Source organism: Lichenostomus cassidix, chromosome Z (assembly GCF_008360975.1).
Source record: "Lichenostomus cassidix isolate B80296 chromosome Z, HeHo_3.0, whole genome shotgun sequence".
Taxonomy (NCBI): Eukaryota; Metazoa; Chordata; class Aves; order Passeriformes; family Meliphagidae; genus Lichenostomus; species Lichenostomus cassidix.
The window spans coordinates 67,809,993-67,837,629 of NC_139511.1; the positions used below are offsets into that span (position 1 = coordinate 67,809,993).

The 27,637-nt window shown below is 44.4% G+C and overlaps 1 protein-coding gene across 10 annotated transcripts in view; it reads right to left on the reverse strand.

The window, feature by feature from the left end:
- Nucleotides 1–27,637, reverse strand: part of CELF4 (CUGBP Elav-like family member 4) — a 696,490-nt gene that overhangs the window by 37,305 nt on the left and 631,548 nt on the right. For 4 of the 10 annotated variants that reach the window (XR_014846705.1, XM_085042045.1, XM_085042044.1 and 1 more), the window contains exons 9-12: nt 18,082–18,162; nt 17,007–17,072; nt 15,340–15,420; nt 8,968–9,111 (exon numbers count right to left, since the gene is read on the reverse strand). Coding sequence is in view for 9 of the 10 variants with exons in the window: in XM_085042045.1 (XP_084898171.1) it covers nt 8,968–9,111; nt 15,340–15,420; nt 17,007–17,072; nt 18,082–18,162 (372 nt within the window). In the remaining variant the exon portion in view is untranslated. The remainder of the gene's footprint in view (nt 1–8,967; nt 9,112–15,339; nt 15,421–17,006; nt 17,073–18,081; nt 18,163–27,637) is intronic. The other 6 variants (XM_085042050.1, XM_085042051.1, XM_085042047.1 and 3 more) reach the window with 5 other exon arrangements.

Here is a 27,637-nt window from a genome sequence, read left to right on the forward strand (position 1 = left end):
GTAGTTGCACAACCAGATATTGACTTGGAAAACTGGAATTTGTGCGTATTTCTGCCATGACATCCCAGTTATGCTGAATTTATCATATATCACAGAATTACTTCAGTAAGATCTCTAGGCTGTTTTTTGCTATTAAATAAATAGAGCAGGTTCTGAGTGCCAATGGTACACCATGGCTTGAATCTATGTCATTAAATTCTCTTATCTTTCAAAAATGGGTGACACTGTCCTTTCTCATTGATGAGTCATGCCCAAGCAACGTCCAGCCATGGCTTAATTGTCATGGCCCAAATTGACATAGAGGCACAGAAATGTTAAAAATGTATATTAAATTGTGGCAGAATGATTTTGCAGATATGTGATGCCTCTTTAATTTTCAGTGAAGATGAAGATTTACTGGGTGTTCCTCATCTCTTGGTGCATAATCTGAGATTTCACTGGCAGAAATACTGCTGCCTGTACCTGCATCTGAAGCAGACAAAAACATAGCATGCCCTGCATTATGCTAAATTCTTAGAGAAAGGAGGCAAACAGACTGATCAGGCTTGTGGCATCTCAGATTAGGAATCCAAGATCAATAAAGTGTTTTGGATATCTTTCTCTGCCTCATCATCCCCGTGGTGAAATGAGGACACCACGAGAACCATGAAAATGATGTTACTTAGCTCTGTGAACCTCTCAAATGCTCTGCTGGGAAAGGTCTTAGGAAAGCAGATGAAGAAATAGAAATAAATTCATATTCATGGCAGGGTTTGAATATCATGTAGAAGGAAGGCTTGGGGCCAAGCATGAAGATGTGAGATCTATTTAACAGCTGCTCAGTAACTAATTAGACAAAAGACTTCAAGATGCTGAAGACCAGACCTGCGCAATTGATGAGACAGGGTAGATGGATAAAAAAGTTGAAAAAAGATATATGGGGGGGTGGATGGTTGGATGGACTGATAGAGACATCTATTCTACAGCTTAAATTTTCCTTGCACCAGGGAGATCTTGGGAAAACAAAAAATAAACCCAGATGCCATGGGTAGACAAAATGCTGTAGTGGGTCTGCTGTCTTGCAAGAGGAGAAGGAGTTATGTCTGCACTCCATGAATCCATGACTTTGAATTCAGAAATGGGCCTGCCCATTGCAGGGGTCATTATTCTGGCTTCTGAACAGAAACTTCTGACTGGAATAAACGTAGCAATAGAACTCCTCCTCTGGTGTTAACACTGGTTATTTCTATGAGTCAGATAGTGACCATTTCCCCTTTGAATGTTACTAAAGAAGTAGCCACAATGACCCTGCAGTAATGAGTTCCTCCATCTCATTACCCCAGGAGTAGGAGCATTTAAAATGATGGTGTAAGTGTAGGTATGTACACTCACATCCATAAAAAAATCTGGGTAGACTTTATACTTGTGGGGAGAGATGGATAGAATAGTGATAGACATGTGGACAGCCAGATAAATAGAAGATAGATTCTGCTAACATATTCTTGTCTAATAAATTGTTGAGCTACAAAAGAAAGCAGAAGTCCTTGTGTACAATGTATGGATTTTCTTTAATGTGAGTTATTGGGAAAAGACAGAGCTGTCCCTTTAACTGGAGACCTGCAAACAGCTGTTCCTTATGCATACATACTTGCTTGGTCTGAAAGTTTTGGTAAGTCAGTGCATAACTGACAGTTAGATTTATCTCCCCAATAAGCAATCAACATTATAATAAAGGAAAAATGCTTTCAGTGCACCTTTGAGAGTGCATCAGAAATTAATCTAAACATCAAATTAATTATAGTTTGTAAATGAATAGTGGCTCACAGCCCTAATACTTCTCCCGCTCCTCCTCCTCCCCCTAAAGCCTCCCCCAACCAACTGCAATGGCTGGAGGTGCTGTGAAGAGTGTTTGATGAACAGCTCCTTCTCTTTCTTACTCACACAACTCTCTCCTTATCAGCTGGAAGAGTTCCATCCTCACTCTGCAGACCTGAAATCTCGGAGCCTGGCTGTTTTGGAATATGACAGGGAGTAGCTAGGAAATATTAAACTTCTATGCTTCCTTCCCCTTTTCTCTGAGAGCTCAAAGCACCCCTCTGAGGCTGTTCCCTTCTGCTTGGATTAGTTTTCAGCTGAGCTGGACACATTATGAATCTCTCCTTGCGTCTCTGGGCTGTGCCAGGTCCTTCAGAGTGGAGAGGACCACAACAAACCAGGGCTGATCTGAACCAAAAACGGGTCAGTCAGGCTTAATATGCCTGGAAAATCAGTTCTGTTTTGTTTCAACTCAGGCACTCAAATGAGTGGTTCCTTCCATTGCTCTTTGGGCTTTGATCTGTAGGCTGGAGCCATGTGGGAATGACAAACAGATTTTCCAGGGCCCTGAAACAAAATGTATTGCCACTAGATCATGTAAAATAAAGGACAAAGCTCAATTCCTTAGGCTGCAGGGAGAAAGGATCAGGCAGATACTTTCCTTCGGAAATTTGAAATCATGTTACTAGTAAAAAGAAAAAGAAACAAAAAACAATCATAGTACTGATAACAGCAGCAAACAGCACTGCATGCCTCAAGTCCTCTCTAATAGTGCATCTATCTGGTGAGAATTTCCTCTTTACCAAAAGAAGAATCAGAAAAGATACCCCAAAACCCTTTGAAGTGATAAATAACTCTCCTCATCCATGGATCCTAAAGTCCTGTGCAAAGGAGCTGGTGTACTGCTCCAAAAAGAAGGACCCAAGCAGCACAGCTAGGTTGACCTGTGATCACCCATATGGGTTACCAACATGCAACCAGAATTTCTTTCTTTACAACACTTTGCTTCTCTACCTGCTCATTTCCCTGGATGAACCCAAGGAGAGTTAGCTTTTTCTTAGTATTTTTTTTTATTAAATGAGAAACTGCCATGTTTGGCAGGGCATATTGGAGGCACATTGTCAGCAGGTGCTGAACAATATTTTCCTAATGTACCTCAGGGTCCCTTGTTCCACTCCTATGTCTTGTGGAGTGCTGCCAATGCACTTCAGACCTAATATGCAATGCCCCTGGTCCCAGGGCCCTGCACAGCTTTGCCAGTGTCCTATTCTCTTGACGCATCTTTTTTCTTTCTATTTCAGCTTCCAGATTGAAACTCTGTAGATCATCACGACCTGCTTGCTGCCTTGCATCTCCCACTCCACCTTTTTTGCCACCACACTGCAGCATTTAACTGCCACGGCATGTTTTTAATAACAGGATACAAGTTCTACCCATCCCTCAGCCCTTCTCCTGAGCTTCACCCCCTCCTGTGTTCAGTTCTCATTCCTCACTGCTTTTCTCACTTTTAATCTCTCTCCTTTGTCTCCCCAGATTCTTTTCATAAGCTAGGAGGAGTTTAGTAGGGGATAGAATTATTTAACAGCAAACTTAATTAACTATTATGACCCTCATCAAGTGATGTTATTTTCTCTATTTCGGCATCATCACAGAAGACTGGATGTTTTTCCAAATGAGGTGGCCCATTAGCAACTTTCAAGTGCACTCCCTGCAGGAATCTGGAAAGAAACTCTATGGTCATATTGTACTAGGAGTCAAACAAGATATTTCCTTTAGGACATATAAACCTATAGTCCTAAGAAGCCCTTGCAGTTTGTAAGCTAGAATGCTCCTTATTTTGTTTGATGTGAGACATTTCAAAAAGGGTTGGGACATTTTGCCAAAGTGAAAATGCTTGTGGAGTGCACAGAAGAGGGGAAAAACATGTGGCACTTCAAGTTGCACCTGGGGTGTCAGAGCATATCAAGCTGAGTGGAGGCAAACCACAGTGTCTCTCTGGGAATAAGAAATGTTGTTCATAGCCTCCTGGAGTCTTTGTCCCATGGGGAGGAACTGAAGCTGCTACACCAGTGGGTATGGAGAACAGGCACTGCCAAGGAGACATGTAGGGGACAAAGCAGGGACATGGAGCAGATCTGGCCTGACGGTGTCTGCTGCTCAATGGTGTGCAAAATGTTGGCAGATCCAGGTGCTTATTTCTCTCAGAAAGAGGTGACTGGAGCAAACCAAGTGTTCCAGTGAAACAATTCCTCCAGCTTAAATTTATCTACATCTTAACTGACACCTTGGGATAACCATTTGACCTCTCCTTCTCCATTCATGTTCTCATTTTTCTAATTTCTGACATGTCTTCTTAATTAATACTGCCCCAACCTATCTTGCTCTCTCTGCTCTGTTAAAACATTTTTCTAGAATATGTCTGTCTCTGTATTTCACTAGCTTCATGTCTTCAAATGATTTCTTTAAATGTGTCTTATGAGACAACCATGAGTGTTCTGGGCTGTGTTGTAGTGTCACCCCATGACAGAGGTAGAGTTAGCCATGTGTGGGCAGGGTGAAGAGTTGCTCTTCTCACATTGCCTACTTGCCTTAGCAGCCTTAATAGTGTTGTTTTACTGGAGTTCTCTTTTAGCCTTGTACACAAACTCTTCACATTTAAACTACCTACATAACCAAGAGGAGAATTATCACCAGAGCCATTGAGACCAGCACAAAGATGTAATCCATGTCCTCTGACATTTAGCACACCTACACACAGAATAACTTGCACACATGTAGTGGGAAGGTGAGAGACCCATTGCAAGCTCTGCCTTGAGCAGAGACAAGCTCTGGGATCCTGCAGATGTTGACATTCAGGCTGTGGCACACTTTACCTCTGTGCAAGCCTTTCTAGACCAGCCTCTGTGAGAATGGGAGTCACTGTCTTCAAGGAGTGTCCAAATAAGTTTAATTTTTCCCTGAGTGAGACAATGATTCCTGCTGTGGCCCTGCCATTTCACTGGGAATAGACAGCATGGGCCAGTTGGAGAAACATGCTGGCTGCAAATGAAGTATGTGGGCAAAGGCTACAGGTGTCAGCTGGGCATTGAGTGAAGAACCAGTGAGAGGAGAGAGAAGGGCAGAGCGGGGAAGAGCTGTGAAGGTGAAACCACTAAATCTGGATACAAGATGTGGGTAGGACAGTGCCTGAGGAGAAACCCAAGGGGATGCAGATATGGTCAGTGATGGAGGCTCAGGCCATGGGATAGACAGGGTGTTGGTGAATGGGAAGAAGAAGGATGGTCTGCAGTTGGCCATGTTACAGCTGCATCAGGACAGGGACAGGGGGAAAATAAAAGCCAGAGGTTTGAAAAATTGTAAGAGAAAATGAAGGAATTGCATCTAGCCTGGATGTGTGTGGCAGAAGAAAAGTCAAAGGCAAAGAAGCCTCCCAATCTAAATTACTTTTTTTCAGTGAGAAGTCAGGTTGTTTCTCAGGCAGTCTTACACAGTAGAGCAGGCAGTCCTGCTGAGGAAAACAACAGACATACTCTGAGCACTTTCACATTTTATATCAGCTATTGGTGTTTGCTGTAGATGGCATTCCTCACTGCTCCTTGTCAGCCAGGAGACAGTGCCCTCTGAACTGGGAATGCCAAAGGCTTCCTGACCACTGTGTGGTTTTTTTAGCATGTGCAGGTGCAGAAAGGCTTGTTTCTCATCTCATTTTCTTCCTAACAGTCCTGTAGCTACCACAACACTATCCTGCCAGCAGTGGCCAAAAGAGATAAATTTGTGTTCAAAACGCAGGCAAGAATTCAGAGCCAAATGGTAAGGAATAAAACTTGGGTTTGGGTTGGAAGGGACCTCAAAGTTCATCAAGTTCCAACCACCCTTGCCCCGTGCATGGACACCTTCCACCAGGCCAGGCTGCTCCCAGCCCCATCCAACCTGTCCTTGAGCACTTCCAGGGATGGGACATCCACAGCTTCTCTGGGCAGCCTGTGCCAGGTCCTCACTTTCTTACAGTCAAGAATTTGTTCTTTATAACTAAGCTATATCTCCTCTCTTTCACTTTAGAGCCATTGCCCCTTGTCCTGTCTGTGCATGGCTTTGTAAAAAGTCCACCTCAGCTCTCCTGCAGCCTCTTTAAATACTGGTGCTACAAGTTTTCCCTGGAGATTTCTCCAGCCTGAACAGCCCCAGTTCTCTCATTCTGTCTTCATAGGAATGGTGATCCAGCCCCCTGATCATCTTTGTGGCCCTCCAAAATTCTATTTTGACATGCTGCTCTACTGACTCATTCCGTTTGTTCCAGCTGCTCACAGGTTGTTCAACAGTGAGACAAAAGCAACAAATAAAGTTTTTTCTTTTCCCGTGGAAGAAAACATGGTGACATTTTTCTCCACAGAATTTTTAAAGTTTGTCTAAAGCAGGACTTCTTGACAATTTCTCTACAACCTGGGGCTAAACTCTGTTACAGCAATTTATTTGGGATCTGCATAGCAGATATATTTTAAAAGGTCATATAATAGTGGAATATCTTTCTGGGGCCAGACAGAATTGTCCCCCCAGGCTAGCAGTTGGAGAGCTCTAGCTGCACTAAAAAAAAAGTGAAATAGAATGCAAATGCTATGTTCTTACATGTTGAGTTTTGGGAAATGTTTAAGCAGAAAAGAAGGAATTTTCTTACTTTCAAAGTTAATAAAATCCCTTCTTTTTCTTTACGAAAAAGTAATTTATTTTTCTATTTAAATTTATTTCCTGAACAAAAATGCCAGCTTCAGTAGACTTAGGAAAACAAATCAAAGGCCTGATTTCCTCTAATACCTTTTATATTTTTACATTGCTTTAAAGCTGAAGGTCAGGAGGGTGGGAGGTTTTGAAAAGCAGCGTAACCTACCTGTGATAGTTAGCTACCTGTGCTTCTGCCATTTCTATCCTTCTGGAGGTGGTGGACATGGAAGCATAGTTAACATATTTGCCTGAAACCAGCAGTCACAGCAGACACTCAGCTCTCCGGGAAACTGGGTGAGATCCAGAGAAAACTATGACTTGACCCCTGGGACCCCAAACTGACTGCATTTGGGTATTTGTGTCTCAGAACCTAATATAATGTGACTGAGATCCACCAGCAGTCTCTAATTCCTTCTTTTCCTTGTCTGTGTGCTTGAGTCCGCACTTCCAAAGGGCATCTTCTTATTTCAGCCTTCAATATCCCACAATTAGTTTTGGAGTTCACTTCATCCAATAAGTTGGTGTTTGATTTCTCACAGTAAGACTCAAGAAAAATTTCTGCTAAGACACCTCAATTCCTGCTTAACTCTCAACCTCTGTCTCACAGTATCTCAGAATATCTCAGGATATCTCAGGTCCAAACCCCTTCCCAAATATTGTGTATGTGTTGTGTCCTCATGAGCCTCATAGCCATTAGCCTTTGAACTGAGTCAGGATAAGGCTCTCAGCTGTCCTGAAGGCATTCTCCCTTGCTGGGCTTGGCTCTTGCTTAATTTCTGCATTGACTTGCCAATATGTGCAGAACCAGGCCCAGAATTCCTCTAAACATCAATGACAATTTCACTGCCAAAAGTCCATTTCTGACCCATGGATCTGCTTGGAGCGTTAGTTTCAGTGTCACCTAGAGCTTTGCTGGTCTGCTCAACTTGTTATGAGATTATTTTATATCTATGTATATAATTTATAAATAAAAAGCAGGTGGCCACTGGATTCATAGGGGCTATTTCATAGTTTTGAGTCCTAATTTGAATTTCCCAACTGCCTCTGCACACCAGACTCTTTGTCCTTCATTCCTCTAGTGCTGCAGAGCGCAGCAACCCAGTGACTCCTGGTGATGGGGAGAGCTGCGTCCCTCTCATCAGGGGTCAGGGTTCCTTCAAACAGAAGGGAAAATAGCCTGTTCAGACCCTCTACGAATGGACAGGAGCAGCTGTACATGGAGAAAGGGCACAAAACTCTCGAAGTACTCTCTGACGTGCACCATGGGTAGCAAGGGATGAGGTAAGAGATTTGTGAGGTGGGCTGTTCAGGAGGAGAAAGGGGAAGGCAGCATGGAAAGAAAGCATAGTGTGGAGATTGAGAGTGGTTTTAAAATCAAATGAAAACTCCAGTGACTCTTAGTTCTGGAAGTTTGCCTGAGAGACAGAGTCCAGATTAGCTGCAAGTAACAGGAAATGAAAAGCAATAGTTTGTTCTGTTACACTTCCCAGGGTGGGTCTGCAAGGGGCACAGGATGGCAGAGGATCAAAAATTACAGATCCCAGTTGTGGGCACATGGCTGGGAGACATCCCCTCTCCACCAGGTACGATGGCATAAATGTGGCTGGGTCCCCATGCTGCCACACTGCCAGAAGGGACCCTCAACAGCCTCAGCTTTGCAAATGGTGGCGTCCCACTGAGAGCCCATACACACATCAGCCCACGGCTGTTGGCTGGCTGAGGGTGCAGCTCAGGGTGACCCTGCCTGGGGCTCACAGGCAGCTCAGGCTGTGCTGTTTCTCTGCTCCAGCAGTGAGGCCAGAGCTGTGTGAGCTGGGTGCAGCTTTGGAACCTCTTAGCCTCCTGCCAGCTGAGGCACAAGCTTACCTTGGTCCCTCAGTATCTGCTGGGGTCCCGTGGGCTCAGAGTGTGTCTCAATGTGATCCACCAAGAAGCCATCACCCCCAGACCAGGTTCTCAGCTGATGCTCAGCCCTTATCCCCTTGCAGTCTAATGCCTCACAGCTGCAGGAAAGCTGCCCCCACAATTCTGTCTTCCCTTCAACCCCAGGACCTGTTTCCCCTTTCCTTTAGGCACAGAAATTCCCCTTCTATAACGTGCTCCCTCTGCTGATCTCATCAACATTTCACCTATGCCCAGCTCCCTCCATTTTGCTCCAGGTGCTTTAGTCTTTCCTGTACCCTCCCCACCTCCCCTTACAAGGGGGGATATTTTCTGACCCCTCCAGTGTCTGCAGCATCCTGCTGCTGGTGAGATGCCAAACCTCCACCTCTAAGCAGCACACACAACTCTGAGCATGAGACAATCAGGAGAGAAAGAGGGAAGGGGGAAAGTATTGACAGGAGTAAATTGAGAGAAATCATAAAGCTTAAGCAGAAAGAAAGCAGTTTGAAAGGTAAAGTATTCAGAGAAAGCCCTTTCCTGGATGAATCTAATTGTTTTGTTATCTTTACCCACCAAAGCATTTACTTTGGTTTGTCGCCCGATCCACAAACACTTTCGAGGAGATGACATTACCGAAAGGCAGGAACATCTGCATCAGCTCAGCATCCCCAAACTCCTGGGGCAGATGGTAGATAAACAGGTTACAGCCCTCTGGTCCTATCAAGAGAAAAAGAAGACCCATGAATGAAGAGAAATAGAATACGAGAAAGCACGTGGCAGAGATTTACTTCGGCATCTTCTCTCTCCTACTGGTGAGTGGTCACGTTAGGAAGCAGCCTGTAGACTCAGAGGAATGGACAAAGTAGAAGACCAGGAACTCAAGAAGTCACCTAGAGGCTATGGCAACTTCAATAGCCTTCCCAGAACACCAGGATAAAATATATATAAAGAGGAATGCACCAGCACATGTGGCCATGGAAAGAGCAGAATAGAGGAATAAGAACACAAGGAATGAAAGAATATGGTTCATAGATTTTCTTTGTTCCTCATAATCTTATTTAATCAGTAGAGTTTTGGGTGACCCACACTATCCCTTGCCTCTTCCCAGTGTCTGCATGCAGATTTTTCATTGTCCTTCTTGAATCTGTGTGATGACAATAACATCACAGGGATGATGATGATAAGCAGAAAGATATGCACAAACCCACAGGTTTATTTGGTTTGTAGAATTTTGCATTCTTCCCCCCAGCTTGACTCAGCCTGAAGGCTCCACCAGATCTGGGCAGTTAGGTCATGTCCTCCATTCGAGAGGGTTCTTCAGGAGAGAGTATAGGTGGATTTAAATCCAAACTACTAGACGAGAGGAATTGGCTTTTTTGCCTCAATTCTGTAACATATACTCTTACTGACTTCAGAGGGTGTTTTGGAAAACATCCAGAGAGGAGTCTTTAGCTGGAATATGAAGTTAAAGTAGAGACCCTCAAAAAATATTCTGTTGAAATTTTTGGGGCACAAGAGGGCAAACCTGCCTCTAGTCAAATAGCCTAGAATGAAACTCTTCAACCTGACTTTTATTTTTATGCATGCTGTCCTTGAGCAACAGTCAAAAGGGGGCAGGTGTGTCCAAGTGGTTTTGTTGAAAAAATTAAACATTTAAAATTTTTGCAGTGTTCAATAGAAGAAAACTGTACAGTTTGAGGAGGCAGGGATTGTTTTTTTCATCCTCTTATTTCTAAAAGTACTTCCAGCTGCTGCCCAGCTCTGCACTGACCTCGACAGGTAACTCCAGCTCGGCTTTACTCAGAGGGGTCGAGATGAAGGGGATACTTTATGTGTCCTTTGCCAAAAGGGTTAGAGGTCAGAGAGAAGGAGGGTTTCCTCCTTCCCCCTAGCCCATGTGCCTACAACCCTGTGACCTGACTCAGTCAACTTTCCCCTTTTTATGTCTGGGGCACAGTGTGGGGATGGAAAGGGTTTTTTAATACTCTCGTTTTCTTCATCAGGGCATAATTACAGTGTCATAACACAGCAAATTACAACTTTGCCTTTCCTGTTAGGGAGAGGAGCTCGCCTAGATGCTCCCACCTTTTATTACCCATTACTCATCCCCCCGGCTGGCAAGAGAAGTACGGCGAAGTCAGGATTCTGGCAGATGCCCATTTAAAGCTCATTAAAATTCCTGGGCCTCAGCATGATTGAAGTCACAGGCTCTCCACATTTCCTTTTGGATTAATGGAAAATGAAGCCCTAATGAATATTTGCTAAGCACAATTTTCCCCACTAATTTGCTAAAAGGACTGTCATGAAGGAACAGCTGATCCTTTGCATCTTGTGCATTTCCTAAAGGTCATGAGGATGGTAACAGGGTTTCTTCCAAATGGGGGGGATAGTGGTATGGTGGGATAATTAACTAATTAGGCACCCGGTCATCTGCTTAGCTAAATTACTTTTGAACCTCAGTGGCCCATAATCAGGCTCCCCTATTTCATGCCAAGCTTTTCCAGCTTCCCCCCAGCTCCCGTCTGCCTCTTCTTTAGTCTTCTCACTGAGCAGCTCTCCCTTTTCCAATCCTTGCTGCCATCCATTTCCACACAATATAGAGTTATTGGCATAATAAGCTAGATATGAAACAGTCTGAAAGTGTTAAACAAACACTAACCCCCTTAGGTGTCTGTTAAAATTGAGAAAATTCTGCCCAGGAGCAGACCATGGTCCAGAATAACAGGGAAAAAATTCATTCCTTCATCTGAACGTGCCCCAGAGCACTTCTGCTGTGGGATTTGAGATCCACGTTATAATAAAATGGGTAAAATTTTGGCTTTGCTGCAGTTGGTGGCAAAATTCCCACTGACATCACCAGAGCCAGCAGTTTGCACTGTTAAACTGGCCAATTCTTTCAAAAATACCAGCTGCATTTCCTGGGGTCTTGGATGTGTTGTGCATGAGTAGGGATTCTGCCTGTGTGTGCTGAGAAACACCTACCAAGGCATAAGGCAGACCATGAGGCACACAACTTTAACAATATGACCTTTAGCCTGGGCTCAAGGAGAGAACAACCCTTGCTTCACCTTGAAATAAACTTTTCCACACAAGAGTCAGAGACCAAGAGGAAGAGACCAAGGGAGGGTGTGAAAAAGCAGGGACAATCCTCAAAGTCCAGCTCAGCTCTGAAATGTGCCTGTGAAACCTGTGGCTTCTCTTCCTGACCCAGACATTCAAGGCCAAACTCACTTTGTTCCCAGCTACTGAGGGCTTTTCCTAACTGACAGTGCTGAAAACTGCACTTGACAAAAAAAATTGGGATAGTTTGATTTTTTTTAACACCCTTGCAGATGAAATTTCTGCCATCAGAATTTAAGAATTGATTCTATGTTAAATCCATCTGTAAGTTACCTCTCACAGTCATAGTCCATGTTAAAGAACTCACAAAACAAGATCTGTTTGCCTCAGCCCTTCTAGATATTTGGATTCTTTTTCCTGATTCAAGTTAGTTTGGGCACTTCATGGAAGGCTTTGTGTTTGTGTTTATGGCTCTCTCATTGTATACTTATGTGTATTTTTTAGAAACCGAAGACAGGATCATAAGGAAGGAATTCTTTACTGTGAAGGTGGTGAGGCACTGGCACAGGTTGCCCAGAGAAGTTGTGGATGCCCCATCCCTGAAAGTGTTCAAGCCCGGGGGGGGTGGAGCTCTGAGCAACCTGTTCTAGTGGAAAGTGCCCCTGTCCATGGCAGGGAGTTGCAACTAGAGGGTGTTTAATGTCCCTTCCAACACAAACAATTTTATGATTCCATTTGTTCTTCATCTCAGAATGCTATGAAGATCTAAGCCAGTTATCAGTGCACAAATGCAATGAGTTTTAAGGGACTTAAATACAACAGAAAAACCACAGATGGTATGGAAAAACCTTAATGAAGACTCCAACTATCTTTTTGTAGAAAAGGTTCTTGTTTTGGACAGAATTAATGGATTATTTGAGATCATTATACTTGGTACTTCAGGGCTGAATACAGTAATAAAATTACTTACTGCAAGCTTTACTTTTGCTTTCAAAGGACTGTAGTGCAGCTTGAAATCTAACCTCCATGACCCATCATCAGAAAAGAAGTTTTGTTTCAACACTGATGTCTGCCATGGCTCTTGGTTTTATGACGTATACATTTTATGACATATATACATTCCTGTCCATTTATACACAAGAAGCACAGTTAGCCTTGATTCAGATGAAAAGGCAAGAAGTGCTTTAAGGACTGCATAACTTATGCATGTTCTGTAGATTACAGGCAAATCATGGTAGATAATGGAAAAACCTGTGACTGAGGGCACAGAAACACATGGTTGATTTGGCTTGGTTAGACTTGAGCTAAGCCATTGCTAAGCCATTTCTCTGCCTGTGCTCCTCACTCTTGAGCTCATTGTCAGCTTTTTAGCACAGGGACAGCTGCAGACCCAACCTCTCCCTTCATGCCCACTGTCAGCATAAGAAAACTCCATATACCTGCCCTGACATCAGCTATCCATCATTGCATCCCAGCACTGGGAAGCAATGTCATGAGGAAAGGCTATGATGAGGCTTGTTTTCCAGCAGTAATTAGAACTGGGCTGTCCCGTGAGGTTGTATGAAGTCAGCCAGCAGCACTTTGGTCAGCGGCTCACTTCACCTCTGCAGCAAACACTCAGAGGTTGGAATTTCATTGCCTCTTCTGCATCTGCTTGCCCAGAATATTTGAGCACAGGGCAGAGAGTCACAAACCTGTTGTTGTTTTACTTGTTGTACAACAACAAGTTGAACATATTTGAGCGCAGGGCAGAGGAGAGTCACAAACCTGAAGTTGTACTTGTGAGTTTCAGAAACTACAACAAGACGATGTAAAATCAAATTTAAAATTACTTCCAAGTTTTGTGTGGTTGACATGGCCTGAATCATTATTTTATCTCCAAGCTTTGTTAGTTTTGGATCTGTTCCACCCTATGCACCCTGTCAGCTGCTGGCAGCCTCAGTGCTCATGTGGAAGTAATGACTCATCTCTACAGGAATGTTGCAGCAGCAAAATGTCCCTGGGCTTGTTATCCAACTGGGATCCAGGAGCAGAGAGCTAAGATTGTTATTTTCAATGTGATCATTGGTGTTATTCTGGTGGAAGGGCTGGTTCACTAATGAATCAACGTTTGTGCACATCCTTGCAAACCTAAAGTACTCTTCTCAGCACTGAGCATTATTATTATTATTTTTAGAATTCCCTCTCACTGTGTTTTCCTGTTAAATGTTACAGATGCTTAAAGGTCTTGATCCTCTGCTAAAGGGGAGTGTTTTGCTTTAGAGAATATTCCTCTAGCAAGAAGCAGAGAAACCCACAGCCTCTTAGCACTGCAGGAAAATGAGAGACACTGGGAATGGCAACCTGCACTGGACTGGTGGTTCATCTCATTTTGCTGTGCCTCAACCATCCTCATCCTCAATACCATCTGCTTATAGCAAGGAGCAGAGTTATGAGATAACTTGTCCACTGGGTGACACTCACTCCTAACCCACAGAGACACACCATGCCTTGTGAGCACAGGGGTCTTCAGGCAGAGGGTCTTCAAAGTGTGCACCACAGCTTCCCCCTGCTCCTGGTGGTTCCTGGCACAGTGTTTTGCTGAGCAATGATCTGCTCGCCATTTTGTCCTGTGCTTAATCTAACCCCAGTAAGTAATAAAAAGCAAAGTCCTTCAGCATGGGGGAAACATCTCTGTAATGATACGATAGGTCTGTGCATCTGTTCTCACAGCAGGGACATGTACTAGAGCTAATCAGGAGCTGGAAGTTGTGTTCCCCAGGAAATTCTGACATAGGAAAAAATTAATTCCAAATTAGATGGAAATGACGACATTTCTAATGTTCTTACACAATGAGATTTCTCCCCCAAAGTAGTTTTAGATCATCAGAATGTTTTAGCTCGATAGCATAATCTAGATTAATTTCATTCTGATCCTTACACTGTATTAAAATATTAAATGTAATTACATACATATAATAACACATATAATATAGAATATGTCTGAATTAGTGATCTAATAGAGGATAAAATTTAAAATGTAACTATTTAAAATGAGAGTTGCTAAGCTGGAGCACCTGACTCTAATGTCTCACTTTGGCAAGCACTCCCTCCTTCTTGTCGAAAGGGAGCAGTGGACTCCTTGGAGGACAACTGGAATGTAACCACCTGAGTAGGTTGCCTCTGAGGAGTCCACTGACTGCAAAGGAAATATGACATGGCATAGTTTTCTCCCAAAGCATTTACATGCAAAAATGGTAGATTCACCTCTCCTTACTCTTCATGTCTTCCGTGAAGCCATCCAGTCCTGTGGAGTAGATTACCCAGGCAACTCTCATAGTCATTGCAAAGAAATAGGAACTTTTACTATATGATTTTTCTCATCCTGATATAGGGATTGTGCTCTACAAGGTCTGATTGATGTTTCCAGATTATCAGTGGAGGCTGAAAGGCTGAAAGGACTAGATCAGCTACTCTAAATAGCAAGTCCTTGTTCTCCAAATAGCAGGTGTCTGAAATGACGTTGTTGGCTTTTAATGAAGGGCCACTAGTGCTTTATTTCCTGTAAAGCTCTTTATTCCAAAACAATTGCGTTTTTGTCTGCATTCTTGTTGCTTGTCTTGAGGCCCCCACTGGACTTTAAAGGCTTTTTTGCTAGCCAGTCTTTCCATGTCCCATGCACACCAGCATGCTCTCCTCCCTGGGCACTGAAGAGATCTCATCAGTAATTCCCCACAAGGATGTTCCTCCACAGGGATGCCACACATGGAAACGGAGAAAAACTCAGTGGACAAGGGATTCAAAGCTATTAGATGTTTAATGGATGCTCTAGGTGCATGAGGAGGGGAACCAATATGGTGGGGGTGGCTCGCTGGGGTCACAAAAGAGGACATCACTTTTACTCACCTTCTCTCTGTTGCTGTGGGATCATGGGAGGTGGCTGTGGGAACGCTTGGCTAATCTGGCCATAAGCAGCAGGATAAGCAGCTGCAGGGGGGAGAAAAGAAAAGAAGAAAGAAGGACAGATTTCAGTGCTGGGAAGCAAGGAGCTTTCACTCCAAAACCACCACACCAGCTAGATGTGGGCTTTGCCCCTGTGTTTTGGCTCTGTGAAGGGACATTTCGTGCAGCCTGTGGTATAAGAGCCATGGTCGTGCTCCAGGAGGTGCCCTGAGCATCCTCCCTCCCTCCAGCTCCATCAGCAGTGGCACTGAGGGAAGCCATGCAGTAAAGGGGGGGCTCTGCTGTGTCCCCTCCCAGCAGAGATGGGCAGCCGTTCCAGGTGGTGACACAAACGCGCTCACTCACGAGCTCAGTGCAGAGGTGCCCATGCTGACAGCCACACTCAGAGCACGTGCACACCTTTCCCACCTCACCTCTTGCACCCTGATCAATTCCCATGCTCATAAAAACAGGTCACAAGTGTGTTTCTCCCCTTCTGTGCCCACAGTTGTACACACACTCTCGGATATACATTTTCTTTCATGCCCGTAGAGACATCCTCACTCTCACACAAACGCAGGGGAAACAGTGAGCAGCAATTAAGCAATTTTCCCCATCTCAGCTCCCCCACCAAGCAAACAAGGGGAGCCATTCACTACCACAGATGGTAGATGATGTGCCTTGCTGCTAAAAATACAGAGTATGGGTCGCCTGCAAGACCAGAGAGAAGAGGATAGGGGCCATGTGTGTGCAGAGGGGTTAATTAACAGCTCAAAGGGTTGAGTTGCTTCCCATCTATCAAACCTCACAAGCAATAAATGACAATAACTAAAACACCGGCAAATGAAGCCCTACATGGAGAATTAAATTAAGTTTCCAGATACAGCGCTGACACGAGATAATAGCCATTCCTCAGCGGGAACCCATGATTGCTCCAGTTACCACAGGAAATAATGACTTTGGGGTGGCAGCTTCCTCGCAACGTTGGCCATGGACACCTCGTGAGGGGAGGCTGAACACGGCAGGGTCGTGGTCTGCACCAGGTCACTTTGGCTGGTGTCAGTCCATCAACTGCAAAGGAGCTGCTCAGCACACAGTGTGACACGAGTGGAGCTGTGCCACAGGGAGCTGTGGTGAATCTGCTGGGAAGCAGGGGATGTCTGGATAGCTCTTAAGCAAGGCTCAGATTAGCTAACTCAGGCATGGCCAGTAGACATACTCTAAGAAAATGGGTGTGTGCAGGCATTCCATACGCTGCCAGGCACAGCAGCTGTGGCTCTGCAGGGTCAGGCTGCCCATCTTCCCTCTTTGCTGCAGCACTCAGGAGACCTGCTTTAGAAAGTGGCCTCCAAGGCAGTGGCCTGATTTGGCACAGCGCTAAGGGAGACCAGGCATGGTCCTGCTGATGAGACTTCACTGAGGTGCAGGCCAGTGGGATCCTTTCCCGGGGGAAAGGGAGGAGGTTGCCTGCTTTGTGAGAGAAGACCCTGGGTGTCTTGATGTTTGTGCAAAGTGAATCTGGGAGTCTGTGGCCCACAGCTTGTCCCTTCCCTCAGCCCCCTGAGGCGTGTTCAGTGGGTAATGACTTTAGAGAAGAGAAAGGTTTATTGGGAGAAAGTGTTAATACTAACGACCTGCGTACTGCTGCACTCCAGCGTAGGCTTGCTGCAAGGGGTCTGCTGCAGTGGGGCTCTGTGCTGTGGAGACACAAGAGAGACAAGGAATTAAGGGGTTAAAACATGATAGGCACTCTCCTGTTATTTTTTATCATCAATATATGTTATGAGACAGACAGACCCAGGGGCTGAGGGTTGAGAAGAGGAGCAGTTTGCTCACTCTATGGACAGAACCCCCCAGGATGGCTAAGAGGGTTCTGCCCCCAGCCATCACCCTGTGAGACCTTGGAGCAGAGGACAAATAAACCTCTCTCCTCATTTCCCAAGCTTAAATTATGGAACTGCACTGATCATGCAGATTTTTGGCACTAATCAACCCCAAAGAACCCTCATCTTAAGCCAGGACTAACACTGTGCTAGGTGCTGTGCAAACTCAGATCTCAGTGACAGCTACAGTCACATGAAACTTTCAATCAGAGCAGAAAACAACAGGGGCATAGCAGGAGGAAGGAGAAGAGAACAAAGCAATGGCTCCTGTCATCCCCACATCCCTTCGAAGGACTGTGTTGCTGCCAGGCAGCCCCCAGTGAGAGAGAAGAAACTGCATGGAGGGGAGGGGGACACCACTTGTCTGCTCCAGGGAGGATGCTGTGAATCTCTGCATAAGGCATGCAGTCTCTTGCTGGCTTCAAAGTGTATTTTCTCTCTTTACAAGTGTGCATTCCTCCCCACTAAAACTGTTTATTTTTGTGAAACTTTGAAGTCTTGCTCAAATACAACCAAAGCTAGTTAAGAATTTTTTTTTTCTTTTTCTCCTTTGGTTGATAGGGAGGAAAAAAAAGAGAGAAACGTGTTGGATAAGCTCTTTCTTTATCTGCATCAATAAAAAATTTAAAGCAAAGCTTGGCTAAACCTCCAGTCCAAATGTCACCTTGGCCCTAATATTTCACTTCTTGTTATGAGTTTAATTTGTATTTATTGGTACTGCACAGTTCTACATTTATGCAGTCCCTCCAACCTATCTCTTGTAGGATGATCCCTCAGGGAACTGCCACTTTCCCACATCCATCCCACCTTTTTTCCTTCTTACCCGCACAGAGGTGTGGCTGGAGGCAAGGCTTGGAGGATGCAAAGGTGGGGGCCTCTTGGAAGGAAATCTGGTGCCATACACCTATCCAAGGAAAGACACTGACTGTATGGCAAAGTGTGGGGGAGGTTGTCATACGTGAGTATTACACACCCAAGGAACACGGATAAAGTGTTTTCTCACAAATAGAAATACCAGCTTGAAACTTAACTTTAAAGATCACCATTGGTCATGATGGAAACTTGCAAGGTCTTGCACTTTTCTCCCAAAATACAAGGAGGAGTGGTGAAACGACCAAATTTGAGGTGGCAAACCCAATCAGCTGGCTAAGGCTTGGAAGCTCCTGTTCATTATGGACATTACTGGTTCACTTGGACTTAGAGGCTGGGGTAGTCACAGGAAGAAATAAGTGGGATTGCATTCTTAGGTTGGAATGGTTTCCTAGCTGACTTTTGGTGAGTCCCTCAATATGTGTGTATGTGAAATGGGAAAGCACCGTTTTACTGTCAGGATTTTCATTTCTTACAAAAGGGTGTGAGGAGAATACATTAAAACCAGTGGGAGGTCAGTGGAAGGCATAGTAGATATTCTACACTATATTTTTAAAGAGTAGTTGTTCTGGGAAACTGGAGGAAATGTTTGGAAAATATACAAATTTTTTCTATTTACCCCTTTCTCCTTGAAGAAGAAACCAACTAAAGTCTATTCTTTTTAACCTCTGCTCAAAAATGCTTTCCTTAAAAAAAAGAATATTGATCATGTTGCTCCACAAGAAAACTGAATAGCTATGAAAAGTTTAGCAATACACCAGTTCCGTCACCCCTTTAGGAGAACGAATCATAGTAACTTAGACACTTCAAGTCCTGTAAGGTAGAAGATACCTCCTGAGAAAGGTGAGGGAACCTGTGGTGAGAGAAGCAAATCTTTATATCTATGGTTTTGCAGACTGCAATGAAGGACAGGATCTGCCATCTCTGCCCCAAAGGCCACTGTCCTTCCTTCATTGCATAGAAGAAGAAATTGTCTCTGCTGCTCAGGGAATACAGCATTTCATCATTCTCCAGAGCAGGCTGATTCAGGCATGCTTGTTCTCCCTCTGATCTGCTGGTAATTAGCAATGGCTGACACTTCACTGATACAGGAGAAATCAGTAAGCAGGACCTGTCTGACTGTGGTCCTTTCCTTTATTCCTTGCCTTATCTGGGCACATGTGGGAACTGCCCAGCCTTCCAGCTATGACTGAGTTTATCTCCTGGCCACGACCACCTGGCTCACTGCAGAGCTGCTCTCCTTATCCCACCTGTGGGTATCTCACCTGCCTTTGGAGCCATACTTTGACCATCAGAACTAAGACATTCTGCTTAGGAAATATACACTGAGAATCATGGCTTGCCTTTAAGATTAAATATTAGAACTGGGCACATACTTTATTTAAAGTGCTTGGGACAGCAGGCTATTAAATGCAGCCTTTCCCCATTCCCCACTAAATCTTTCAGAGCTCATTATTTTCCCAAGTGTTAATGACTTGCCACCAAGGGTAATATCTAACTGAGTATTTCTCATGAAGCTGCCTTGTGGCCCAGGTCACACTTGGAGTTTCCTCTTGGCTCACAACATGTACAAGCCAGTGGGAAAGCTCTGCCCTGGTTTCAGTCAGCTCTGCTGCAACCTGGAAATCATTTCCTCATGGAAAAAGAATGTGCAAAGTAGCTGTTCTAACACAGAGAGTCCTAACACTGACCCAACCATTGCTGGATGCTCTTGAAAGGAGAATTGAAAGCACCTCTGGGGAGGCAACAACTCCTGGCTTGGGGCTGTGTTTTACTTGCACTCTCCCACCCTGTCTTGGTCATTTGGGAAAAGCAATTGTAGTGAGTCACAACCAGCAGGAATTTAACTTGGCACCTCTTAAAAATGATGACCTCTGCTCACTGCAGAACTAGCCTTCCTTAGCCTGGAGACTGTGTTTACCCAGCAAATGAAGATGTGACTTCAGCACAGAGGATGTGTCCATGCTGGCCAACACAGCCTGTGAAGATGCAGGGACCCAGAGTCCAGGGCTGGCTGGACACCCTGGCAAGGGGCCAAGGCATCTTGGGCAGCCATGAGCACATCTTCATGCTGCTGCTCACTCTGCCAGATGAATCAGATCTAGCAAAGGGCATAACTGCCTGTGCTCACAGATGTTGCATGGATGAATCCAGCAGCTGGTATTGATCCAGAAATCTCAAGACACAGATTAGACATTTGAGGAAGTTGTGGCCATGCTGTAAAGGGTGAGCTCTCTTACATACTAATGACCTATCAGGAGTTCATCAAGGGCTCAGATATATGAGGAGATCACAGTTCAGAGTCAACCTACACAAACAGGGGTTGGGTGTGGCTGTAGCCCACCACGTGCTAAAATTCAAAGTGATTGGGAAGTATGTGTAATTTCTGTGTCTCTGCACAAGGAGATCATCAGGTAAGGTTGCTTTATTCCCCCATAAGACACACATAACTTCACAGGGTGGCCTTCACATAGATCATCAGTGGGAGAGCTACCCTGCCTCAGTCACCCTTTCTCCCCATCCAGATTGCCAGTCTTTGATATTGGAAATATTAGTTGAACACAAGCATACAGGGCTGGGAAAACACCTCAGCTCCTCTGTGTGCTGTCTGTGCTGGGGTGCAATTCCTCAGTGTCACACAAGGAAAATAGGTGAATAAGGGCAGGTAAGTGCTATAGATGAGAGACAGTATCATAGAGCACCTTAAAGGGGCTTTTGGACCAGAGTCAGCATGTCTCTAAGTTGTAGGACCCTCCAAAGACCTTGGATGTACTGACTCTGTCCAAGTGTGCCTAGGGAGAACATCTGAAACAGCTTTCCTTGTGGCCAGACTCATGGAGGTGTCATGTCCAATATACAGACTTTCTGAGATTAAAGGTGGTGTGATGTAAATGCTGAGGATCAGCTGGTGAAGGGAAGAAAAAGCAGAGAGGCTCCTGAGAGGCCAGAGGACAACTATCAATCATGTCAGCCCCACTGAAGTCCCTGTGGCCTTGCTGCTTTCCAGGAGCTGAGGATCTGGCCTTGCCAGGGCAAACTAAAGGTGTACTGTGAAAACAGATGCTAATAGTAACTTCATTTGGCAGCTCAGGGCAAGAGCCTTATCCCTGGACATCTCTTCTATATTAATTTGATCATTTCCATATCTCCATGGGAAAAATCCTGCTCAGATACAATTGTCTCTTTGCAAGACAATCCTGGCCAAGATGCCACAAGGTGACCATGGCAGATAACCTTCCATAAACCTGGAGACATAAAACAAGCCAATGACCTACTATATGGCCATAAATATAAATTTAACGAAGGCAGCACTTATTCATTAGGCAGAAGTCAAGAAATGACTCCCAAGTCCTTCAAAGAAAGTAGATCCGTTAATGTCACTTTCCAAATCCTCTGCCTGATGCCAAAAACTGAGGATGATTTCCCAAGTCAGCATGAAATACCAGTGCTTTAAAATTAATACCAGGAAACTTTCTTACTCCTGATATATCTTTAGATTGAAATCCAACTTTTTAAAGGGGCATTCAGTTAGTGTTGGGCCTGACATTTAGCATTTGTCAGAGAATGAAATGGATGGAGGTGGCAGAATGAAGCACATTGTTAAAAATAAATAAAATTGGTTTAAGTGATATTCTATAAAGAATCCTTCCTGAGGTGTCAGTAGTCTGGCTCCAGTGTCTGTCCAAGACAAGCTGTTATATGGGTGCCCCAAGAGGAAATGTTTGCAGGGGACAGAGGGCTGGAGTCTGCTGTGGTATTCAGGGGTGTAAATCAGGAGGATCTGCACTGAAGTAAGCAGCCTGGTGAGGAAAATGGGTGATAGTTACTGCCTGAGCCTTCAAAAAGGGCCTTCCAATGCCCTCAGTGGACTATGGGACAGCCTCCCTGTCCCAGCTCAGGTAGGAGAAAGTAAAAGAGGTCTCCTCTCTGAAACCAGAGGCATCCAGTACTTCTGAAAGACAAAAGTAGAGCCTGGCACATTTTAGGCCCCTAAGGCACCTTGTGATTGCACTTTGGTGGAAGGAATCAGTTTATTTCTATATGATATTCCCTCCACTCCCTGCTTCTGATTATCTGTGCATTTTGTGACTGACGTGCTCAATTCCATCTATTTCACCCCATTTTGCAGAGATGCTTCCTAAATGGGTCTGAAACCTCATGTTATGAGCTGGTTGCTCAGCTCTGGGCTCTGCCCCATTCATTCATTCCTCTCACTGTCCTGGAGGCATTCCATACCTCTCCCAGGAGCTGCAGCTTGGTCACTATAACTTTTGGGAAGGTGGATGGGGGAGGAGGGCAGTCAAAGAGAGGCAGTGCTGTTCAGTTAGTGGGGGGGATAATAACGTGATGATAGGAAAAAAAAATCTATGTGAAGGCCAGGATTAAAATAAATAAATAACTGAGTGGGAGGGCTCTATTCACCTTCTCCTTAAATCCAATTTAAATCACTCTCTACAGCCCTAATCTATATCCATAATTATATCATTTCGTACAACAAGCTTGCGAGAGGTCTTAAGAAATTTATGTAGATTAAAATTCATGGGTGCCATAGTACAGATTCCATATTATTAAGATTGATTAGGACAGCTGATGCTGTGATTAAAGAAGCCAGCGCTTACTGTTGTAATTAATTAGGTATTCAGACACAACAATAACTGCAATAACAGAAAGAATGTGCTGATCTGGCAGAAAACAGAGGCTGATCCTGTGTTTTATAGTCTCGTTTTGCCATTTAGGGGTGGACACCACTCAGTTAAAAACATGCTGTCCCTCTGTCTCTTCCCCTACACATCAAAAGAGCAAAGAAAGCGAGGGCTTTTGTGCCCTCTGCTTCATCCTGTTAGTAGGAAAAAGCCCTTCTGGTAATATCCCCAGCTATTGTAGGTCCTTGTTTGGGTCAGCCTATGGATCTACTTTAAAATTCATATAGTTCAACCTTGGAAACCAGGAGTATCTTTATTATCTTCTTCTTAGTCCCACATCCAAGCCCTACCCCTAATCAGGTTCCTTCTGAGATGGATGCTGAAAAAAAGCATGATAGCAGACTTGTCTGGCAATGAAGAGCTTCCAAGGTAACAAAGTGAGAAAGACACAGATGACTCAGAAATGCAGACAGGACATGGCTAGTCAAGGTGACAAACTAATTCAACAGCAAAGTCAGGACCAGACTTTCCACTCTTTGCCTAAGGCCATAATCACCTAAGCCAGGGTCAGGTTTTAAAAGCTATTAAGGCACTCTGAGTCCATATTTTGGGGGAGCATAGTTTAAGTCATCTTTAAAAACAAAGCTCAAGGTCTTAACTCACACAGATGCTACTGAAAACATCAGCTGAGAGTCTGATTTGGGTTTACACCTTCTTCCAGATCAGGGGAGAAAGCAGTTTTGCTCTGGAAAGGCTCAGACAGCTGTCTTGAACAACCTCATTCATTACAGCTGCAGCATGGTCATTGGAAGTAAATGGCATCATTAAAGTGGCTTAGACTACAACGGAAGATGGCAACTTGGTATTATATTTTTAACGAGTGCATTCCTTCATTTATTTATTTTACTGGTAAAGCATGGTTTATGGCACATGGCAGATTGTTACAAATGGGTCAAATAAATGCTTCCTAGTCATAATGATGTCTCAGGTGCTCAGTGTTGGGGTTTCGGAACTGCTGATACGAAATATGAACAGGAAAGCTCTCACCTGGAGATTTAGGGTGGACAAACAGCACACAGCCAGAAATTTCCTGCAGTGAGGAACTTAGCCTCAGGGCAGACAAGCCAGGCACATTTCTAGATCACAGTGCATGTCTGGACCAAATGCTGTGGGGTTTGGTTTTCATCCTGGACCTTCTACAGGTGCAGGCAAGGTCACTCTTTTTCTGTTCTCCCGATTCACCTCCTCTCTAAACTCTTCTTGTCTGACACATTTCAGGTCTGAAATATCAGGGTAGACATTGGGGTGTGGGAATCCAGCCCTTTCCTCTCTCTGAGCTAGGCAAGCCCTGCTCTTGCCCAGTGCCACTGGATGGTGCCTGCCAGGATCAGGACTGACATGGGATTCACTGGTCTGGAGCAGCAGCCTGTCCATCAGCAGTACTGCTAATTGACAAGCTGATGGATAAGGCTGTTGCATCACCATGCTAGCAGCTCCTCCCCTGCAAAATTAACTTGGGAAATGGTAATAATTACAAATGGAGTCTGAATGGTCTGTCTGCTGGCAGTGGGTGAAATTGGTGACTGCCTGGTACCTCCTTGTTGAGCAGAGGAAGATGGATTGATGGTCTTGGTTCAGTTGTAAAGACATGAGTTGCTACAGAACAGAAATTCCTCTGTGAGGCACACCTTTACTGCCTGTCTCAGTGGTGGCTTGGAAAAATGTGGGCATAAAGGTTTGGCTGTCCATTTTTACTGGCAGCTCAGCCTCATCAGGGAGGGCAGGACCCTGAATAGGGTATGAAGTGGAGATTGCTGTCTTGCTAGCCCAGATGTACCTACTGTGTGCCAAAAGGGGTAGATCTGCAGAGAGGAGAGACAGTGCTAGTCCTGGCAGTGGTGGGCAGTCAGAAACAGAACCACTGTGTCCCTGAAAATACCAAATGAAGTGACACATTTTTAATATGTTACAAGGAGCTGAGCGTACACAGCTTTTCTTTCCTCAGCAGTCTAAATCCAGATCAAATGCACATAGAATATTCTAAGTCTGAAGGAATCCATAAGGATCATCAAAATCCTGCCCAGGAGAATCTCAAGGGTCCCTGTGCCTGAGAGCATTGTCCAAATGCTTCTTGAACTCTCTCAGGCTGGTGCTGTGACCACTTCCCTGGGGAGCTGTTCCAGTGTCCAGCCACCCTCTGGGTGAAGAACCTTTTCCTGATATCCAACCTAAACCTGACACAATGTCAGGCCATTCCCTCAGGTCCTGTCATTGGTCACCAGATAAGAGATCAGTGCCTGCACCTCTGCTTCACCTTGCGAGGAAGCTGAAGACCTTGGTACCTGTGAGAGCATTCCCCATCTAAGGCTCCACAAAGCTGCCTGAACCACTGGCCCATCCCTGGCTCTGGTCAAGCTGGTCATTCTTTGGCCCAGGAGGAATAAGGGGGATGTAAGATGCTATGTGGTGTGTTTCCACTTCTTTCTGGGCACATCACTGGACAGATTATGGAGCACTCCTCACTTTTCTGGGAGCTCTACTTTGTTCCTTCTTCCAGTTCTCTCATTTCACTAATTCTTTGACAGCCAATCCCTTCTCTATCTTTGGTGTCACATTTTTCTCATCTTTCCCTCCCCTTCTCTTCCCAAAGAGGCTTTATCTTTGGAGTGAGCATTTTGACTAGTCTGACACAACACAATTCAGTAGGGCAGGACCTGTTACCAGAGAGCAGAATTTTGATGATGTGAGACACAGCAGAAGCCAGTGCAGATGGTCTCCACTGTTATTGTACATCACACATGGTTACAACAGAGGCTCTGGGCTCTGGGTGGCTAAGAAGCTTTGGCAGAAGAGTGCAATCCCTGCTACTATGACTAATGTGGAAATGGCAAACGCTCTTGTGCTGCTGCAAACTGACTCACAAGATCATGGCACAACAGATTATGCTCTCTGTCCCCACTATATATTGTGACACATTGCCATGTTCAATAGCTCTGCAAACTGAAAGATTAAAGGGCAGGAATTAATACACAAAAAGGTCAGATCTCCAAAGGGGCTCAGACTAGTGGAAGGGGAAATACTTATTGCCTTGTTACTCGCTCTGTGGCAAAAAGGGCACTGAGGCATTATGTACTGTCTGATCCTGGAGAATCAAGACCTTGGCTTGCAAAGGTTATGCCTGCAAGGAATGGTCTTCTAGTGCCACTGCATAGATCCATAGCCTGACCAGATTAACAGAGAAAGCTAATTCCTGCAGGGACAGGGGCTGTGATCAAAGCCCTGGCGAGGAGGGATGTTCACAGTGCTCTAGCCTTTGCCACAGAGCCATGGATGGTTTGGTAGTCTGACTCAAATGATACCATATACGTCCCTTATTCAGTCAAAGAGAATCTTGAAAAAAGAGCATAGGGGGAGACAGAAGAAAAAAAGAGTAAAATTACAGACTAAACACAGTCATGTAGTATGGACCTGTTTTTGTAAAGACTGTGGTATCCTGGAGTCCTTTGGATGCAGCATCAGAAATAATATGGCTGGTCAGAAAGGTGAACATGTAGACAAACTGCACAATTAAAGGAATTTATTTGGGTCTGAATGATATGGATGACATACCTGTATAGGTGTTCATTGTCCTGTTTTGCTATTTTCAGGCAACAAAGAATATTCTGCTACAGGCTGTAATGGTGTGAACCCACATTTGAGGTTTTTTTTGTGTACTATGAAAGAGTATCTGAGAGCAATATTCAGGATTTAAACAATATATGGCAAGTCATAATCATAGCAAGACTATGATTATGTACATAATACTGCAGCAGTCTTAGCCACTTTCAGAATGAGAGATACACCATAAAAGAAAGTTGTTTGGAAGTTGCTGACTTTGGATGGGGACTGTCATGATCTTCCCTTCTCTATAGTGTTGCTGCAATTGCCTGCTCAGCTGTAATATTTTATTTCTACCCTTGCATTTGGAGACAGAGCCATGCAGAACCACAGGGCAGTAAGAGATGCTATAGAGCGAGAAAAATCCCATAATGAACAATGATGGAACAAGCTGCCCAGTGATGAAAATTTCTTTCTAACCCCAAGCAATTAGTGGCTGGTTTATATCATAAAGCATGAAGTTTTGTGTCCTATCTACATTTTTATCCAGTCTAATATGGCTGTGGATGTTCTCATTACCCATATAAATGTCTAATCCTTTTATTTTTTATGCTGCTAAGCTCCAGGACTGAATAAAGCCCGTGGCAAGGAGGAGAGGTTTGGAGAGCACATAAATGCTCATGAGAAGGAACACAATTAGATGGAGCAAAGGCATGATGTAAGCTATGTGGGTTTGCTTTCTGTGTCTCAGGGACAGACAAAAGCAAAATGAGAGGTGAGCATTTGACCTGCCACTGTTCCCTTTGCACCTCTGCCATAACTTAAAGTGTCACCGCGTTATGAGGAAGCTGAGCAATGAGAAAGACAAATATATTGCTGAAGTTTCATTGAGATAAATCCAAACTTTACACAGCTCAGGCTATTTGGATGTCAGCTTTACTGGCAGAAGGGAGTCTCTCTGCCTGCAGTGAAGAGGGGCAAGGATGACTGTCACCTTTCAGCATGTCAGCCTGTTGGTGTTTGTGCAGGGACTTACTGTGAATTGCTGCCTGAGCAAGTCTCTCCAAAATTCAGAGAGAATCAGATTAAGGCCATTGACTTTTATATAACCATTGATGAGATACCTAACTGAAAGGCTTCTTTAATTATGGGGATAGTTGGGGGTAGTAACAAAAGCCCAAGTCATTAAAATTTATCTAGAAAGAACATCTTTCCTCTCATACCCACAGTAAAGGATGATGGAAAATTAGCTAAAAGGACCTAAGTAAA